At 44.5% G+C, this 21,164-nt stretch overlaps 1 protein-coding gene across 1 annotated transcript; it reads right to left on the bottom strand.

Moving 5' to 3' along the window:
* Positions 1-4,093: 4,093 nt before the first annotated feature.
* SRP9 (signal recognition particle 9) lies at positions 4,094-9,865 on the bottom strand. The gene is made up of 3 exons (XM_059840690.1): positions 9,713-9,865; positions 7,082-7,150; positions 4,094-5,808 (listed from the first exon to the last, which is right to left on the bottom strand). Exons 1-3 carry the CDS (start codon positions 9,782-9,784, stop codon positions 5,689-5,691), a joined length of 261 nt encoding a protein of 86 aa, XP_059696673.1. The 5' UTR covers positions 9,785-9,865; the 3' UTR covers positions 4,094-5,688.
* Positions 9,866-21,164: the final 11,299 nt, after the last annotated feature.

Below are 21,164 nucleotides of genomic sequence, written 5' to 3'. Positions count from 1 at the left end.
CCTGCCCCCAAATTTAAAAGCCATCTTTTAAGGCAACTTAAAGCAAGACGCCGAATTTCACAGGACAGTGTCTGAGGCATTAGTTCATCCCCTGCCTTGCTGACTCCTTCCCGAGCAGATGCCTTTGCAAAGCAGCATTTGGAGCCGCACTCAGTTTGCCAGAGCTCTTTGTCAGCTCCCCGAGGCGAGCCTTTCATCTCCCAGGCACACAATGCTAGCAGGGCTGCAGTGGAGGTGGCTGTATTTACATGCATGAGCAACCCAGTTAAAATGCATATTTCAGCTGCCTGAACTCTCCTTTGCTCACTAGCAGCCTGCACAGCCATTGAGGAGGTGTCCAGAAAACTCAAGCCCCTCTCCAAGGAGCCAGTCTTTGGAATCTTGCTGTAAGCACAGCCTGCAGCTCAGGAAGGTTCTCAGTAAAGGCAGGACACAGGGCGATGCAGACCAGTCCTTTCATGAGCAGAACATGTCTTCTTCTAGACAGAAAAAGAACCCAACATGCACACACAGCTTCAAAGGAAATTAAAAAAAAAAAAGAATCCATCTATCCCAGACCTCACGGTATGACTGATCTTTTATGTTCTAAAAAAAATTACCAAGAATTGCCACCAAAAAGGCAGCAAAAGAATGTGAGCACAAAACCAAAACTTGCTAAACAAAGCAAAATATCCTCAGAGCTGGTCTTGATTTAAATGGAAAACACTTTCATAAATACCAGCATTACAGTTTAAGAGAAGCTCTGTACTCTTGGTTTTGTAATCCAAATATTCCCAACACCCAGGACTGTCTGTTTGAGGAGTCATTATGGCTTGAGCACACTGGCTCCTGCTGGAATACCAGGCACTTCCACACCAGAGCACTCAGAGATGGCACCCAGGGCTTAAGAAGCTTTTGGAATGGCAGAGAGTAATTGCTTTCCCATCACAGGACTCCAGGAACACACCCCTACAACCACCCTGGCACAGTGTAAGAACATAAGGACTCACCTTCCCCAGAAACAGAGATCATGTTCAACAGCATGGGCCTGGACTTGCAGGAAGGCAGTTAACTCTTCTATCGTGCCATGACCATGTTTTTATTTGCTCAGTTCCCACAGACCTCAGTGTTCCATGGTCCAGTTTAAGCCCACTTTCCCCCAGGAGCATTTACTCTGCTGGAGCTGGGACTGGGCACACACACATTCTTGCATAACAAGCAGGGGTTAACAAACTACCACGCTTTGCATTCTGCTGAGTAACTAATCTGCTGCTAAAATACATTTAGGCATCGTTCTCGTCTCAAAAATAACATTTCTACAGACTAAAAAGCCCACATCTGTCTCCAGTCTGTAGTGACTCAAACACTTCAGCCCAGCATCAGGGTGGGGAGGTTTATCTGAAAGCCAGCCTGAAGAGTCTACTTAGACTAAAGATCTGCTTGTGTGAAAGTAATAAGAGATGAAAGGCATGTTTTTATGTCATGCCCAGCAACAAAGACAATTCAACCCTTGCTTGTATTCAAATACCAGTCCTTGAACTATCAAAGCTCTTTTTAACAGATAATATCTTTATAAACAAAAGTTGTGTTGAGTCACACAACGTCTACCCTTAAAGTAGTATTGGCATTTCAGAAGAGACACCCCTATGTCTTGAAAAACAAATCACTATTAACATAAGCAAGGAATTAGATGTAGTTCTTCATAGACTAGTTTCTCCTAAAGAAAATAAGTGAAGCTCCTTTAAGACAGTTATCTAACAGAAGGAGTCCTTGGATTTATTTGATCAAAACAGCTTTGCTTCAGTCACTTGGGAGGTCCCTCAGCACACAGCACTGTACAAAGAACACCAGTTTTCAACCAAGCTCCTACTCCCTAAGGACACCCACTAATGCTCACAGAATCTTCAAGGATCTGGGCTTGTGCATAATCTGCAGCCTAGGTAAATTTACAGAAAAAAACCCAAAACTACTTATTCTCTCTGTACTTCCACTTCAGATCCAAACTTCATTGAAGAGGTGGTTACAGTGTAATTCCTGTGAGAGGTTTGTGGTCCCCCAGGCCAGCAGGGAGAAAGCAGGGAGTAAGGTAATTGTGTTTCTATCCTTCCAGGTGATCCAAGTGAGGGGATTCATCCTCCCTAGAGCAGGATGGACGCTTAAGAACCTTACTGTTACATTTTCTGAAAAATCCCTTCGCCAGGATTTCTTCTCCTGGGAAGCTCAGAAGCCTCAGAGAAAAAGGAAAAATATTATCTCATTAACTTCTCCCAATTTTGCTGCTTTGGAATGTAGTTTGGAGATTGTTTATCCAACATGTGAATTGTTTTTACTTAATAACCAATCAAAGTCCAGCTGTGCTGAAATGCTGGGACCAGTCACAGTTTTAATTAGTATCTTCTTAAGCCCTCTGTAAGTATCCTTTCTATATTCATTAGTATAATTTTAATATAGTATTCTTTAATATAATATCATAAAATAATAAAGTAGCCTTCTAAGAACATGGAGCCAAGATTCTCAATCTTCCTTTCTTCCTCCTGGAGACCCAGCAAATACCACCTAAGAACATCTAAAATAACTTAATCCTTTAAGATCAGCCTACAGTAACAAGTGATCATCCCAGTCCTACTGACAGAAAACAGTTTCCTCACATTTGTTCCAGCAAAATGCTGTTACCTACTTTTATACTGTGTGAAGAAACTTACTGAGATGAAATATAATTCTTTTGACAAGTTAAAACATTTTTGAAAGCACCTGCTTGGCTTTGGCTCCATTTCCCATTTTGACAGACTCCAGCACCAAAGCATCCAGTTTTCCAGAATAAACCTGTCACTCCCAGAAGTTAAGTCAGGACTTTAATAGGAAGGCCTCTTTCAAAAGGCTCTCTAAAACAAAGACCTGTGACCAAACTTCTCACTTATCACTTCTACAGATAATTTAAAAATCTTCCTGCACTCCAGAATGCACTTCCACAATGGATTACATATGGAGCAGCTCAGGGCTCAAACCCCTAAAATTGGAAACAGAAGTGGTTGCATGTAAGTAGCTGCATATAAGTGAGAACTCAGATATGAAGTGCTTTGCACAAAGAATTGAAATCAAGACACTCAGGGAACCCAGCAGGTGAGAACCCCAAAGAAAGAGAATAAATTCCATGGGTAAACTAACCCGAGGTCTTGGAGCAATAAGAAGGCACCTATCTTTTTATTAAACTACTCTCACCCAACAGAACAATAACTAAGAGGCAGCAACAAAATTAGCTGTAGCAGGGAAAAGCATCCTATTTTTTTCAATCATTCCATTTCTGCAAAGGTCACCTGTCTGTCACTGCACAGGCTGCCCATGTGCTCCTGCCTGATTGCAGCCTGTAACTGGCACCAGCTCCTGGCTGGAGAGCAGCAGTCCCTGGCAAGCTGAGATTCAGCTACTGTGAGCACCTCTTTGCTGCAGCAGCCACTATAAACTGATTTTTTAATCAAACCAGAGGACACACTCAAGTGGCTGGCAGCATGATGGAGCAGCTCAGGGGATGTTTATTAGGGAAGGGATCAGGGTACATAAGCACACATACCCTCAGCAAGAGTACAGGCATGAAAGAGACAGAGCTTGGAATTCAGAGCTTCTCTACTGCCCCACGGACACAGTATGGAAATGGCTGAAAATTCCAGGACAAAGACATGAAGCATCTATATTTTTCTGAACAAGTTTCCATAGCATTTAATTTTCTTAAGCAGCAGCTTTGTAATATTTTCTTTAGTATTCTGACTGCACAGAACAACTCTAGTGTTTTTCTGAGTATATGGAGAACAGGCTTAATAACACATCACTCTTACAAAAATGGCAACCCTAAAACAGGGTTTTAGGGAAATCATTTCTGAATTTAGAAGAGTAGAAATGCATTCCCTTGCCTGTTTTGCCTGAAAGTTGCTGCTCTAACATACAGTGCTGTAATTGCTCCTCCTCTGAAACCTGCTGGGGTATAAAGCTGAAGCCTTTCAGCCACTTGGTACACCCAGTCTCTCTACTACTTTATTGCAAATATTAGGAAAGTTATTTGGAGCACCAAAGAAAAATTTCAGTATTACAGTAACTCATGAAAGTTTAACAATGAACCGAGTCCAGCCTTCTCTCTGGCTTTATTTATATTTCAAAAGCCAATACAAAAATGTTACACACATCAGTCACTGTTGCAGACCAGAATTTTGAGCAGTCACCAGGAATTCAGTGCTGCAGTATTTTCCAACAACTGCAACATTCTATGTTCAGCTGAAAGGGTACTCTAATGCAATATTCAAGCCTGGTGGGTTTTTTCCAAGCTTTTGGCAAATGTGGAAAAGTTCACTGCTTCCCAGTAGCTCCATTATTTTTATGTAAGTGACAGCAGGTAGCTACCTAAATAGATTGCTTAGTTTTATAAAAATGCCACTACAAGTATGGTCCTGCTTTACTTTGGTGGCTTGGTTTAACCCAAAAAAATCAGTTCTGAAAGCACCTAGTTATACCAATAGCCTAATTACATGAAAATGCTCCTCTGTTTTCAAGTATGCAAGACCTAGCCAAAGCAAGTATCAATTTTAGCTACTGGGTTTTCAAACAAAAAGCTTTTTTACAAGAGACAATTAAAGCTTCCATCAGCCTACCAGAGGTTACTGAGAGAAACACATCTAAGCTACAGGAGCATTGGTCTATTTCTGACAGTGGTATTTAAGTATTTATTAAGGTGTTTGCATCCATTTATTCATTTGGCTGACATCCACCTGCCACATGTAACATTTGAAATTGCAGTTAACAAGCTGCTAGAGTAAGGAGTCTGGGTACTGTTCAGTTGGATATTCTCTATTAGCATAATAGGCAAGAGCTTCTAGAATTTGTCTTGCTGATAAACTTCAACTCTGCCTGAAGCAAGGATGGGAAAACAAACCCCAGCTAGTACAAAATAGTTCAAGTATGTAAAAAAGCCACTGACTGTTTTTGAGTAACAGTACTTGCACAAGCAGAAAAAAACCCTCCCAGTTTCTCAGAGATCTCCAGGAATATTCAAGTGAAGTTCTGTTTTAATTTTTAAGATACAGAAGTTTAATCACTTAGCCAATATAAGAGTTGTACAAACTGCATTATGGATAATGTTGCACATCTTATGACAGAGTGCAATACCAAAAGCTAGAGTGCTGCCAGCGACAGTGGTAGTACAAATTGGCAATTTCAACATTTCAGTTCAGAAAACATCTGTTATTCTAAACCCAACAGATTTATATAATGTATGTAAATATTTATTAAACCCAGTCACCATGCTACAGTATTAGACTAATAAACCCTCTCATTTTGAGAATACACCAGCATAAGGTAGGAACACAATGAAATCTCTATGAAATTTTACAGTAACTTTCCAGAAGTATGCCTGTGGCCTAACAAATTTGCATTAACATACTGTAGATTTAAAATATTTACTTGTCTTCTTAGCATACCTAACATGTAAGAATAGTTGCTTAATACCCAAAAATAAATATAAGCTTTCAATTGAAAGCACTTATTTTCCTAGCTTTCCAAAGTGGAGTCTGAGGGGTGAAAATGCTTCAGACTTGTCATCAGTCCACTTCAGTACATAAAAGCATCTCCTGCCCCAGTTTTTTTTTTTTTTTTGGTTGTTGTTGAAATCCCAAAGATTTGCTTCCAGTGAAATATGAGCAGAGCAGTGATTTTCTTGGCAGCCCTTCAGTCTGTTTCCATGGCAGCACTGCGGGACTCCTTGGCCACCATGAGTCGCATGAGCTGACTGTGGAATTTCTCAATCTTCTTCACGTCTTGTGCCTGGTCTGTTCTGTACAGCAAACACTGCAAGACAAAGTTCCTGATATCAGATCTCACTTCTACTGCTTTTATCTTGTTTGTAGCTGCTGTGTATTCATTGTGCTTGGAGCACACAAAACAAGGAGAGCATTGAAATGTTCAGTAGTTACCAGGAGGCAGCACCAACACATCCACCCTGTTTCAGAGCACAAACATATCTGTGTTTGCTTTTAAGCTTCTCCCTAATGCTCATGCCTCCCATATTGAAAACAGGGAAACTCTGAATTTATCCTAGTTTCATCTAGCTCCAAAAAGCTGTTAAAACCTGGGTTTTAAAGCTGCCCTTTTTTTGTGTTGTCTAAACACAGAAACAGATTTTAAACCTGAAGTTCCTTGCCAATTCTTTATATTCTGAAAGCAAGCTTATTTTGCCTTTTACAGTCCTTAATGATACACTGCCAGGGACATAAAATTCAGTATTTCCTATTGAAGAGCATACCCTACCCCAAGCAAAGCAAAACCTAAGAGAGCCCTAAACAGGTAACATAGAGTATGATTAAAATAAAAAAACACCCAAACAAACAAAACCCCCAAACACTAAAACAACCCAACCAAAATCCTGAAACCAGTCCCCATTTTCCCCCACCTGGTGTAACATCCTTTTCTGATTGAAAGCAGGTAAGGTAGCCTATGCCCCAGAAGAGCTTATGTCTGTGAATCACCTGCCTCCAACTTCCCCTACAGGAGATTTCAACAAAATTACCCTTAAATTCCCCGTTATCAGTGCTCCACACTCAACAGCTCACCCATGTTAAGCCCTCCTGCCCTATCAAAGAAGTGCCTTTACTGGAGTTTCACATCCATTCCAGGCACTTGAAATTCCAATGGCAGACTACTTTTCCTGGAAAGAAGAAATCTGACTCTTTTCCAAGTCTGAAGGCAAGAGAAGAGCAGAATACTGTGTCTGGACTGCAGAATACCAGAACAACCTGGACTGCAGAAAAACAACTCCTTAGCTGTAACACTGCTGTCACTCAGCCTCATTATCACAAAAGGGGAACTTCACCTATGGCTGGAAGTTTTCACCACTCTGAGCAGATAAAAAGGACCCCACTCACACCAGTAACCACCAGTCTGAAAATGCTCCTGAACTGGTCAGTGTCAATCACAGACTCAGCAACAAGGGAAGGCCGAGTACAAGTTTTTAGCAAAGGCACTCTCAGGGCAGGGTCCAAGAGCTCCCAAGCTGACTGACAGCAAAACACAAGTCTGTGAGTGCTGCAAGAAGCTCTGAAAGGGGAATGTGCTCTGTACTTACAGCCACATCATCTGTTACTTTGATACAGAGGTTCCCATCACAGTGTCGGTATTTGAGGACAACACGGACCTGAAATGAAAAATATTTTAGGAATTAGCACTGACAGCTAACAATTCTCAGTATGTATGGAAGGGAATCTGCCCACATTCAGACTACCCTTAACTATAATTATGTTCTGCTCCATATTTTCAGCACCTCTGTGGCAGTCCTCAGCTCTGGTGCTGTGGGAGCTGCACATAGTCCCATAGCCAAGGTGTTGTGGAAGCTGACCCACCACATTTCCCTGCCTTACAATCTAGGCTGGTTTTCTAGCAGCATCAGCAGGGTTAACACTGGGCACTTTCAAAAACCCTGCAAATACAGCAACAACAGCTGCAGAGACCTTGGAGACAGGCAGGACAAACCACTAGAGTCTTGTCGAGAGGAGACACCCCCTGGCTGTGTGTCACACCCCAGAAAAAACAACTGGAAGCCTGAATTTGTGAGCTTGAAACACTTCAGAAAAGAGCAGCTGTACATGAAGACTTGAAAGGGATCAGTTGAGTGGGGTAGGCTCAACATCAACACTTTTTCTCCTATGGTAATTATCACAGCTACTCCTGGAGTCACCTGCCCTGGGCTCTGACCCACCCAGCCCTTCTGGACCCTCAACTCACCAAAGTTCTCAAAGCCACACTGATAAAAATCCACATCCTCAGTGGCTGAGCATGAAGTGGCTCCTCCTGAGCACAGTCTGCAGCCTCAGCTAACATCAGAAACAAAGCAAGGTGGCCTTTGAGAGCATTCTGAACTCACACTGCAAACAGTTTTTATTGTCAGAAACTCGTGCTAATGGTCACCAACCTCCTTCACTACAAATACATTTTGAAATTCCTGTTCCAGAGTGGATTTCATCACAGACTGATCCTTTTTGTTTAACAAACTGCCACCTCCTGAGCACAGCAGCAGTGTAAGAGCACAGCTCCCTGCAGAGCAGCCCCAAAAGCACAAGAGAGGCTGCCACAGGCAGCAGGAACACGCTCAATGCATCAATAACCTGCTCCTGCCAAGGCAAGACCACTCAGTACCTGGCTGCAAAACACACACCCATCTCCCACAGATCTGGTTCTTCCTCCAGCTTCCCAGCAAGCCCAACTGCAAAACTGCTGGGGCTAACTCTCTGCCAAATTAACAGGAGGGTACTTGTGACAACAGGGCCTATATAAACCCCTCTGTAACCAGACAAATTTACTGCCATGGATTGGAAGAGATTTCCTTTAGGAAAAGGGGAAGAACAAGTCCTGGCTGCGGTGACATCCCTTCTTTCATTTAACTGAATGTCACAGAGCCTAGGAAGGCAAAACTGGGCAATTTTATTATCAGCAGCAATCACATATAGTGTCTCTGTGCTAATTAAAAGGCAGAGCTAATCTGCTTTAAATAATCAGATATTAATCTAATCTTCTGAAGGTTTCTCTTGTTCCCCTATTTTTGGTGAAGAACACTAGGCCTTTTTTACTGGAGATTTCTCAGGTGTGAGTTTCACATCACATTTTTGTGCTGCTTTTTAGGTGAACTTTTATGATGCTTTTTCTGAAGACTGAGGTTAATTTTAATATTTGCATAAACCACACTCCAAAAAAAGTGACCAGAAACAAGAAACAGTCATAAACCAAGAAGTTAAGTCCTTGAGGAATTATTCTTTAGGATACAAAAACCTTCCAGTCTGAAACATCACTGCAGGCAACAATGCAACGTATTGAGCTAATGAAATGACAAATTCAAATAATGCAGGTCTTAAATGCTAGAAACTCATAAACGAATTATTGATACTTCAGCAGAACTCTTAACCTCGGTTTCCAACACGCAGGTATAGCGGGTGAATCAGCTCAATGTCTTTGAAGTTCAGCCCTTGAGGTTCATCCCAGCTGCCAATAACACCACCTGACACACTGCTCCCTAGGGATGCTCTCGGGCTCGTAAACGAGAGCCTCCTCCCGCTCCACAGAAAAGGATGCTCAGCTGCAGCACCAACCAGCAATGCCCTCCCTCGCAGGTGCTTTTCCCCTGCACTCGACACTGCCGAGGCCACACTTCAAGTGCTGTGTCCAGTTCTGGCCCCGTCACTTCGGGAAGGACGTGGAGGTGCTGGAGGGAGCCCGGAGCAGGGCAGTGGGGCTGGGGTTGCTCAGTCTGGAGAAAAGGAGGCTCAGGAGTGATTTTATCTCTCCCTATACCTCCCTGACAGCAGGCTTAAGGTGTGCTAGGGGCCTTATGGGCGGGCATCAGAAAAAAATTCTTCATAGAAAAGGTGATTAAACATTGGAAAGGGCTGCTCAGAGAGGCGGTGGAGTCACCACCCCTGGAAGCGTTCAAAAAATAAGCAGACGTGGCACTTAGGGTTATCTCTGGACTACTTAATATGGCTGATTCGGCCATATGTTGGACTCGACGATCTCAGAGGGCTTTCCCAACCTAATCCATTCTGCGATTCTGCGATTCTTGCCTCCCCCGTGCAGCCACCAGCGAATCCCCCCCCGGCCCGACACCGCCCGCCGCCCCCGCCGGGCTGCGCGCAGCTGGAGCCGCCTCCAGATCGCCGCTCCCGCGGCCGGGCCGCGCTCCCTCCCCTCCCGATCCGGGTTATCCCACCTTCATGGGGTCGGCGAGGTAGAGCTTCTCGGCGGCGCGGGTGAACTCCTCCCAGGCCTGGAAGTGCGGCATGGCGGGGCCCGCTCCCTCCCCGCGGCCGCGGCAAGATGGCACCGGAGGCGGGCGGGCGGGCGCGCGGCTGAGACGCCGCCTGCCATTGGCCCGCGCCACAGCGCCGCCCAATCGCGGCGCGCGTAACACAGCGCTCCCGCCACAGCGACCCCTGCAGGCGCGGCGGGGCCGCGCAGGGAGAGCCGCCCGGTGGCGGCCCGGGCTGAGGGCGGCGGGTGGCGGGTTCGAACCCCGCCGCCGGCGGAGCGCCCACCCGCCCGGAGCCGGCACCTGCGGGGCTCTGCCAGGCCAGGTACGGGCTGTCTCCACGGTAACTTCACGGTCTGAGGGCACGGGGGACGCTGGGGAGGCGGGTGGGCCAGTGGGGAGGCTGGGGGGTGAGGGCTGTGCACCTGAGGTGTTGTGTGTGCGCGGCCGGGCCTCCCCGCTGCGGCAATTCCCAGGTTTTGGCAGGCTGGAAAACCTGCGTGAAGGTGGAAGTTGGCTTCGTGTGGAGCAAAAAGGATGTGTGGGAGCCCCTCGCTGCCTTCCCTGGTCTGCCTTGCTGAGGGGTGCTGAGGCATCGCTAAACTACAGCTGAATGGCGTGGAATAAAATGATGAAATGTTGGGGCAGTCTGCTCTTCAGGCCTGGGGGTGTGTGTAAAGCTTTTACATCGAGCTGACTTTAAAATCCCCTTTAAAAAGGAAATGAGGGAGGAAAAAAAAAAAGATTTGAGATTTCTCCTGGTATGTTTTAAAATCCCATTTCCTGCAATGATTTCTGTGCCTTCGTAGAACAAAGCCTGTAGCCAGAGCCAGAGCTGAGCTGTGCTCATGTCACACGGCTTGTGTAGCTGCTGCAGTGACAATAACACGTAAAACTTGCAGTCTCTGTTCTCTCTTTCACAGGGATTCACTGAAAACCCAAAAGCCCCTGATAATTCAGGTAATTCAGATAATTCCTGATAATTCACTGAAAACCCAAAAGCTCCAAGTTTTACTGAACAACTTGAAACTCACCAGTGTGGCCAAAAAAATAAACCGGAAGGCTGAGGGCAGATCTGCATTTGAGGGGACAAATTATGCAGGCTCTTGCAGTCTCCACTAGCAACATGGGGAAATACTATAGCTGCAGGCTTTTTTAGCCACAAAAGGCACAATACGTGCAAGAGAGAATGAAGAAATGTGGCCTAGAAATAAAAGGGTGGATGGGAGGTAAGGGGAGAAAAACTAGAATGAAATTCCCTGAGTCAGTAAAGCAGAAAATAATTGTTACTGTGGGGATCTACTCTGAAAAAGTCTACAGTGATTAGGCTGACAAACTTCATAAATTGTGACTTGTGGGTGTTATGTGGTCTAAACAATTCTGCTAAAGGGCTTTGCACCAATGAGTGGGGGCTATGAAGGGTAGAAAGATTTAAGGATTTTTTTTCCTTTCTTTCCAGAACTGTTCACAGGGTTTAGGCACGGATGTGTCACAGAACCCAGCTTCAGATCTACAAGAGTTGCCTTTCAGAGATGCTGAGAATCAACAGATTATCAGGTGATAGGTATATGGGCAGAGTCTAAAGCAATCATCCCAGACTCAGAACCTGACCTGGAAAGAATGGTTCTCAACTCTCCTTAAGTTTGGGTGGCTATTTATAACAGCAGAGTAGGAATTGCATTTGGTAGTGTTGTACAGACATGTAGGGGATGTAAACACGTGGAAAAGAAATGTGTGGGGAGCACAAACCCTGTAACACACATTTTACAGAACCATCATTCACCAAATCTGGGTCCAAGTCTCCAAGTGGGACACAGGTGCACCTTCTGAAAGAGCCTCAGTTTTGGGCTGTGCAGTCATAAGCACTTTAGAGAGGATTTTAGTTTCGACTCAAATGTTCAGGGCTTTTTGTGTCTGCTTTGACACAGCAGTGGTTCAGGAGCTTGCCAGTGCCCAGTCATTAGCCCTGCAGTTGGGCTAATGCAACAAAGCAAGATCAGAAAAAAAACCCATTGTAATATTTTTTTTCCCATAACCTAGATGATTTCCACGATCCATTTTGGGATGCAGCTTCTAAAACTGTTCTATAGGCACAATTTTGGAGGTGACAAACTGCAGCAGCCAGGGCAAAGAGCAGAGAGGGATTTCATAACTGGCCTTGCCTCTGAGGGAAATGGGATGTGTCACAATGACAGTTCTGTACAGCCTGGTACACAGCTCTGCATAACCTGTTCCTGGCTGCAGATCTTCAGGATTTTGTCATCCCTGCCACTGCCATCACCACCTGTGGCCCCACGTTGTGCTGCCACAGCTGTTTGTGACTCTGCACTGGGGATGGAACCAACGCTGGGATTAAAAGCAGCACCATTTTTAGCAACACTTCTTTTTATACTGAGATGAGCTTGGTTTTCTAGTTTAATGTGTGGCCTTATGTGCTGTTGTGCTGCCACAGCTGTTGAAAATGTACCTTTTTTGGTGGCAAGACAGAATATGGGAATTCCTACTGGTTTTGCTGGATTGCCACCAAAAATGAGGGGCTGGATATGAAACCACCCCCAGCCCAGATGCCCTGAAAGCAGGGCCAGTTGCTGAACTCTCCACAATTAAGAAGAGAAGCTATTTCTGAGCCCCAGGGAATGTCTGATACCTGTAGTTAGTGCACTGCTGTGCTCTGTTGTTCTCCTTTTGCCCCGAGAACAGAACATTTTCTTGACATGTTTGGAAAGTAAGTCAGACCACTGCAGCTATTCAACTGTAAGTTGTATTTGATCTATGTCCAAAACTGTATTTTTCAAGTGAGTTCCAGTGAGTGCAGTAATAGTAGAAATCCTTCAATGGGCTTTTTGTTTAGTGAAATAAAATGAACAGTTGTTTATCACTGTGTGGAGTGTTTGGTATGCAGCCAATAATAATTTAGTAGTTAGTAAGAATTCTGCTAAAACATACATACTTATCTTGCTTTCTTTTCTTGAGTTTCTGCTTTCTGCCATGCAAGAAATCATTCCAACGGTCTTAACGGCCCATTCCATCACTTGCAAATGAAATGTGGAATGCTGTAAAACCTCATTTACCCTTTCCTCAGTCTGTCTCTGTATATCCTTGCTGTATTCCCTAGACCACCTTAGATAATGTCTTTTTTTTTTTTTTTTTTTTTGCTTGGATTTAAGGCCATAAAAAGCTATGAAGCAATAATGTAAGTACTTGTGTGATGAAGACTTTTCATGTGGGTTTTCCTCGGGCCTTTTCCCCTCATCCAACCTGTATGTACATGATTAATTATCTCTCTTTGATCAAGCTCCTACATGCATTGCCACTGCAAGTTCTGCTTCGTAAAGTTGTGTTCAGGCATCTGGATTGTACTTGGTGATCTCTTCAGGTGTTTTATCTAGTGTCCTCCTTTGCATTAATGACAAACTGAAATAAAACAGTGGAGAAAGCATTGCATTAGATCTTAAAATATCATCCACAGAGATCTTACAACTCCTGCAAAGTTCATGGAAGCTGCAGCTGCTTAGCATCACTCAGGGTCAGACATTTGGTTTCCTGTTCTTCACATTAATGCTTTTATTCTATCTAAAGCAGGTGCCATGTTCTTTTTTTTTTTTTTTTTTTTTTGGCAAAACTATTTTTTTCTCCTGGATAAGGAATTCAGATAAGAGTATTAAATTCTTTAAAATAGTTATCTGTCACCATGACGTATTACTGGTGGGTAAAACAAGCTGGTCTTCCCAGGTAAAGGAAGCTTTGTATAGAACACTGTGCTTTATCATGCTAAATTGTGGATTAGATGGGAAACAATGGGACAAACTGATCTCAGTTATGCTGCTCTAAATCCAGAGTCATTCCAGTTATTTCACTGGATGATTTTTTTTTTTTTTTTTTTTTTTTGGTATCTGTAACAGTATAATTAAGAGCAGACTTTGGTGCCGGGATGATAATCCTGTTCTTGGACCGGGAGCAACAGAAAGTCAGCGCAGTAATTCAGGTCTGAGAGAGTGCTAATGAGGAGTTAGTTACAAGGCAATTATTACTGCCAAGAGTGCTTAATGCTTAAAGGAGATACAGTTGCTTCTTTCAAAATAGCTTCAACCCAGCCCTTAGCAAAGTTAAGGAGAATCCCCGGCATTGTGATTATACATTCCATTCTTGTGTGTGTACGGTCTAAACCAGCCTGGGATTTGTACTGATGCTGACTTTAATCACGCGGGGCTATTTTTTCCTTTGAAAGGGCTTTTATGTGCATGGGGATGCAGATAAATCTTGAATACCCTGAGATTCGAGGTCTTGACTTCTCACTGGCTCCTGAGTCTCCGTGCCCATGAGAACGGAGGCTGCAGCGGGAAGCAGTTTGTGCTCCTGGATGGGTTCTAACACGCCAGTCTGAGCCACAGGTTTCACTCCGCAGCTCCTGAAGGAGCACAAAGCACGCGGCTCCTTTTTCGGGGTTTGATGTTTTACGCAGCTTGGCTGAAGGTTTTGCCAGGTTGAGCCATACACAGTTAATTACATCAATGCCAGTTTTCTATTTTCTTGGACACAAGCATCTTACAGAGTGATTCAGGCTCATATTGTCTTAGCACGATAATTAAATGTTGGTGACACTTGGTGGTTAAAAGAGAATTCATGGCAGTTGAGGCTGTATGTGGACAGCAGGACTCCAGGGCCCTGTCCTGGTGCCTGTCACAGCCGAGTCACAGCTTCAGGGCAGGGTAAAACCTGTTGATAAAAACGAGAGCAGGCTCCCGGTACTAAAGTGATTTCAGCTTTCATGATAAAAAAGAAAGGCCCAAAGCAAGGGGACCCGCGGGCCGAGCAGGAGCGCTCCCGTCCAGGATGCTGCAGCGCCGGCGCCGGGGCTCCTTCTCAGCAGCGATGTTCCCGATGTCCCAAATGGAGCAGCACGATTCAGTGGGTCAGAAGCCCCTTTTTATCCTGTTTTTTGTCCCTCCGGATTAGTTTCTTTTTGGATCCTTCATTTGCATGCAGGTTTAAGGCGCTTGATTGGCCCATTACAGTTCTGTGCAGGCTGGCTCGTTTCGCCTGGGGAGGGGTGCGCTTGCCTGAGGTATGTTATAGTACTTGAGTACCGGATTTCTTGTAACTACCCTTTAACCCCTTTTACAATATAAGAACCAAACTAGCAGTACATGCTTAACGATCTATCAGCTATTTTACAACAGTTTCTAACCTATTTTTAACACCTGTCACTATCCTCATTCCTTTTCCCCGTGCCCCTGCTCCTGAGAAAGGAGCACACTCCAAACATGGCCCTGATCAGGGCACACCGTGATCTACACTTGCCAGACACTTGAGCAATGACCTTGCCCAATGCAGCTTGGTTCCCTAATTTGCTTTAACATCAGAAAAGACAATGTCATTTAATATGGTCTAATTTCACTTTGTTAGGGAGTGTATGGATGTGGATGGCAACAGCCATTACTCTGGCAAGAGAGTCATCCCTTCCTATGTTCTGTCCTGAACAGAAACTGCCCTTTCATTTTTGGATGCTGTTCTGACAGTGTTCTTGTTAAGCTGCTCAGTTTTGATAGCTGGGAAGATTCATCCCTTCCTGTTAAGTGGTCACTTCAGTTCCTTCAGCATAACAAGGTATTCAAATGGATGTGCTGTCATGCAGGAGACATATGTTAGAGAGCAGCCTCTCTGCTGTCACCACGCTGGCTGTTGAGATTTGAGAATGAAATAGCAGTCCTCGTGATGGCCTTCGGGGAAAAGAGAAGCACATCTGGTAGCCAGCTCATGAACCAGCATCTGAAGCACTCTGGAAGCAGACAGACAGTCTCAGCATTAACTGCTCATAGATTTTGTATCACCATTACGTGAAGTTTCTGAGCCTGCTTAAGATGGGCTTAGATCATCTGCTGGCACAAGCTGCAAGCACATTGATTTCTTACATTAATCTTTAAGCAGCAAAGCTTTTTATTTGATAGGCATGACTTAAGGCTGGTTTACCTGTGCTGTTCATGCTGCCTGGCTGACGTAATTGAGTACAAAGCACCAGAAGAGGCAAGAGAGATTAGATGCTTACAGTGATACCTTCCCAAATCCTCTGGAGCTGTGTAACTGCAGCTGCGGTGGAAGGGCTTTCCGAATTTTTTAACTGAAGTTGACTTCTAATTCTGAGCTACTTGTCTGAGCCTGGATCAGATGGAAATTGCCTCCTCCTCAGTTCAGCCAACAGAAAGGGAGACAGAGCAGCTGTAATGCTCAGGCCTGAACTTTCCTGGCAGGTGAACCCTGCCAACTTCTTGCTCAAGTGAGAGTAACAGGCTTCTCCTTCCCCCTGTGCTGCTGTGAGAGCAGCAACCTGCAGCTGGTGGGAAATATTAGCTTTCACTCTTTGAAAAGAAAATTCATGCCTGTCCCTGAATCCACAGAGCCTCATTTGAGTGGACTCCTGATTTAGCTGTGGCAGTACAAGTGCTGTGTAGTCCCTGCTACTTGTTCAATGCCTCTTCCCGGGAATTAATGCCCTCTCAGGATGTGTTTGCAGAAATGCATGTGTAAGTACCCCTCAACCCACTTCAATCAAACTGGGCTAGCAAAAACCTCCTACTTAATCCATTTAAGTCTGGCCCAGGTTGACCGAGGTAGCTGAGGGGGTGTCCACAGGAGCCTACTCTGCAGGCAGATCTCAAGAGGTGGGAATTTCCACAAGAAGTAGGACGGGCTGAGCAGGGGGAGCGGATCTGAATCAGCAGCTTCTCCCATCCCCTGGGCTGCAGGCAGAGGAGGATTCCAGCACATGGGCCTGCTGGGCAGCCTGGCTGGTATAGCTTGGGAAGCTGCAGCAGAGGAGCAGTTTCCCCATTTACCCCTTCCCAGACTTAGAGCAGCAGCAGAACTTTGTGCAGAGAAGCTGTGGCCAAGAATGCCCAGCAGAATAAAGACCCTGCAAGCTCCTCAAGCTCCCCTGTTCAAGTCTTTGTCCTTGGTCACGGCTGGTGAGGGTGGAGGTCCAAATTATGGTCAAATTAGCATCAAAATGGATGCTTGACATTTGTGTTGCCAGTTCCTGGAACAACTGCAGGCACACACATTCCTTGGATGTCTGCAGTATGGCAGCTTCTTCTAAGAGGTGTTTGATCCAGAGCTTGTGTAGTACTGGGCTCACAGACCCACATAAAGCATACACAAGAGCTGGGATCAGTGCTGGGAAGGGCTTCCTTACTTCCAACATACTGCTGCTAAGACCCTTGTCATGCAAGGTTTAACCTGGCTCTTTAGTTGGCTTGGGTCTGCAGGGGAATTTTAACCTCAAAATCTCTAAGGTTAGTGTTTTCAAAAGATTAAAAATATGAAAGGAGACCTAGGTGGTGTTTAGGAGTGGGGGCAGGGAGAATATCTGCATAAATTCCATGCCATGGCTGTAATTTCATGTTGAAGGGATAGCTCCCAACAAGATTTACAATGTGCCCTAACCATTGCGTTCCTGCTGAGGTGTTTTTCTCTCTCCATTAGCAACTTTTACTGATCTCATTTTTTTTAATGAGCAGTGAGTAAGTCAAAGGTTGATGTGATCTTCCTCCTTCAGGAATTACTGACAGAGTTCCCCTTTCTTTTAGATGAGGCAGAAGTATGGAGGTGCACAGATACCAGAAACACTTATGCAAGGGATGTGAATGAGGAGGAAATACTCACTGCTCTCACTCTTTTAGGGCCTGGAGAAGGATGATGAGCCTTCAGGCAATTCCCAGCCTGCTACTGATCCTCCTGCTTTGTCTCCCTGCCTCTTACCCACTCCTGGCTGGGAGGGACAGGAACTGGGAATGGTAGCTGCATGCTTTCTGATGAATCTGTGGCCTGATCTCTCTCTGTAAAAGATTCAGCCAATCTGTGTCCCCTTTATGCAGCACAAAGAGATGAGGCAGGGCAGTGCAGTTGCTCATACATATTTCAAATATTTCCCTTTTTTTTTCCTTAGGGTTGTTTTCACTTTTAGTTTAAAACAGGGTGAAACTGGCTGTCCTAAAGCAAGCTCCTCTTCCATATAGTTTATTCTTGTTGCTTTAAAAACAAGAATCATGAGAAAGATTTGCCAGTGTAGCATTTGCTATGCAACATTTACATGCAGCTGCTTTGAACTAAATTCCCAGCAGAAGTGAAAGGATTTTGAGCTTCCAGATCTTAGCAGACTACTGTTTTTTTGCAGACAGAAATCTGTATCATATGTGCTTCTCCAGAGATCCCTCCCAGCCAGCTAGGACTGTACTATCCTTTTTCTACCCCACTGAGACACATTACCAGCTTTTGGGAGGGGATCCTGCTGGACCTAGAAAGTTAATTAGTTTTGGTTGCAAATGTCTGCCACTGAAGTGACTGATTACTTTTTGGAAGGAAGGAAAACTCGTCTGTAGAGTTGAAAACAGCAAAAGCCTGCAAATTTGTATATATTTTGGTGCTTATTTCTCTTCTGTGGGGTAGTACTCTTCTCCATATGTGGGGAAAATTTTTCGACAGTTCTCTTTTAGTTGTGGAATTGTAAGTAAGTTAAATGATAAATCTAATCTAATTACATAACAAGAATATGATCAGGAGTATTTGAAGGCCATTTGCAAATCAAATGCAGGTAATTTCAGGTAAGATAGTCTTGCCCTACTTTCCTCCAGCCTGGCCAGTTTCACAGAAGCTGAGAATCCATTGACTCTGATAGATTTTTTTTTTTAAGGAAATGAAACCATGATCTAATCCAGGGCCAGAGCAGTAAACAAGTGGTTTGCTGTTTGGACATGTAAGGCAACTAACTCAATTAAGAGGATGCAGGTTGCCTTAAGGTGAGATGAGGATGTCTCCTGTGTCCACTCAGGAACCTCCTCACTCCTTGGTGGCAATGACAACTTCAGCGAGCGGATGCTTTTCTCCTTAGGAGCAGCATCAGTTTGATGTCCCATAAATCTTATTAGGTATTCTGTTCATTCTTCAGAGAAGTATCATGAGGGTTAATTATTTCTCTGCTCTGACTCAGACAGTGATTTTGTGCCAGAGGATTCTGGCAGTAAGTATAATCCTAGTGATACCCTCAGTGAAGAAACCATTGTTAGTGCTGTTGATGAGGAAGCGTTAATGGAAGCTGAACCAGAGCCTGATATAGAAACAGAGAGACCCAAGGCAAACAAAGGAAAGAGGTTGGAAACCTGGCTGTTTTCAGCCTTCCACAGCAGATCTGACAAAAAATAACCCTTTGTCTTCTTCCCCCTTGGACCTCCCCATCCAAACTCAGGCTGCAGGGTGGCTCTCCTGGGGCTGAGCTGTGCTAGAGGGAGGGTGGAGCTGTGCTGCTCAAGTCCTGGTGCCTGGCATTCCCCAGGGAAGATGTGCAGCAAGGAGCAGGTTTCAAACACAGTGTCTCCTCTGTAAAACTGGGTTGCCAGATGGGGGCTGAGGGCCTCGCTCTGCCCAGGCTCCAGCAAGGCATTGCTCCAGAGCCAGTTGGCACTGTGAATTATAAATACATTGGCCATGTTACTCTATTTAGGATCAGTGCTCTGGAGTTAGATGAATGCATGAATAAAATATCTTTTCCACGCTGCTTTTCTCTTTCTCAGTATTTTATAAACCCTTGGTAAAGACTGGGGATATTTACCTGCTTACGACTGTGCTGAGGAGGGCAGAAGGGCTCCTTGCATGAGCACACAGACCTAACACAACTTAGTCCTTTGAGATTTTCCCTTGTCCCAAAGAAATTATTTTCCTCTCCTGGTCTCGTGTGGTTTCCAAGGCCCAGTTTAAACACATACAATGACATAGGATAGATAGCTATTTTCCATACATGGCCTTGTATGGTTGTTCAGCAGGAAGCCTACATTGCTTTAAGACAGTACTGAAAGGAGTTCTGTTCTGCTCTCTGAAAGAGAAGCAGGCAGGATTATCTTGGGTCACATCTTTCTTCTATTAGTCAAAGGGTGAAACCAGACATCTCAGTTAAGTCTGACCTTACCCTGTGGTTCCTGACAATCTCACAGCTTTCAGTTTTGCCTAGTTCATATGCAGGATTCTTCAGTCCCCCTGGCAATCTGCATTCTTTCTCCTGGTATCTTGGGCCCTTGGGAGATCACAGCCTTGCCTTGGTTTCTATGTGGCCACTCCAATAATTCACTGCCTTAGTCTGGATCCCTCTGCTCAACAGGTTTAAAGGTGTTCATGGTCTTCTCTGACATTTCTTGATGCTATTTAACCTATACAGTGTTCCTTCAACTTGCATCCTTCCTGGATGCCTCCAGAAGCAGCACAGCAGGCTCCAACATTTCCTGACACTGTGGTCCCTTATAGCAACCAGCAACTTACACATTTGTCATTCAGCTCACAATCTGCTTCACTGTTTCTGGCACCTTACAGTTGCTCTCTCATTCCCTAACATGCTATAGCCTTCTTCAGGCTTAGCAGCTGCTCCAAGAAAGTTCCTAAGGCTGAGGAGCTTTTTGCTGAAAGCATTTTCCAAATTCTCCCTTATGCTCTCTAGCAATTAATTTTTTTTTCCTATTTTGTGATATGATGTGTTTTCCTTGGCATATTTCTAATTGTTCTTCATTTGTCTTTATTGGTCACTGATGTCCAGCATCATGTGTTATTCACCATAAAATAGGGACACTCTGGATTATTTCAAACATCCTTGTAGCTCTACCCAGCAGCTGTAGCCCTTCTAGATGTGACTGCATTCAGTATCATTCCTTCCTGTTAGCTGACTGTCTTGTGTCCCCAGCAATTCTCAACCTTCTCTGGTTTTCCTCATCATCCTGAGGCTTGCATCTCACACCACCACAAGGCCTTCTCAGACAACTGTGCCATGAGGATGTGTCCTCTGGTTTTCTGTATCACCCTGGGATGTTTCTTGGCATACATATCTTATTCAGCTTCCCTTATGTCCCACAGCACTACACAGGCTTATCCTACATCCTCAGCAACTTTCATGGTACTCTGATGTCCCCTGGCTGTTATCTGGCTCTCTTTGATCTTCCCCAGCTGAATCGCAGCACTCTCTTAATATCCCTCAATATATCCTCTATGATCTTCACAGACACCTCTGGCTTGCTAATGGTTATTTCCACATTCTTTTTTAAGTTTGACTCAAACCAGTTTCACTCATCTACAAACGTTTGCAATCATACAGCCAAAAAGGACTTTCTGGTAAAGTCGTAGTTCAAGCTTTCCTTTAGTTTCTCTGACAGCATTTTCTTTAGGAAAATACATAGCTTTCCTAAAGAATTTTGGGAACAGGAGATTGTCACTGCATTTGCAGAAATGTACAGGAGCAGTCTGAGTCCCTTTTACCAAAGGACTAAAATAAGGTGAGGATTGTACCATGGTGAGCTTGCCCTGTGTGTAAAGACCCTGCAGCAGTCTTGAAAATTTGATCCATAGCTTCCATGAAGAGAAGCAGTGCCTTTGATAAAATCCA

The sequence above is a fragment of the Haemorhous mexicanus genome, chromosome 3 (genome assembly GCF_027477595.1).
Source record: "Haemorhous mexicanus isolate bHaeMex1 chromosome 3, bHaeMex1.pri, whole genome shotgun sequence".
NCBI classification, from domain to species: Eukaryota; Metazoa; Chordata; class Aves; order Passeriformes; family Fringillidae; genus Haemorhous; species Haemorhous mexicanus.
This window is presented reverse-complemented; position numbering and strand designations above follow the sequence as displayed.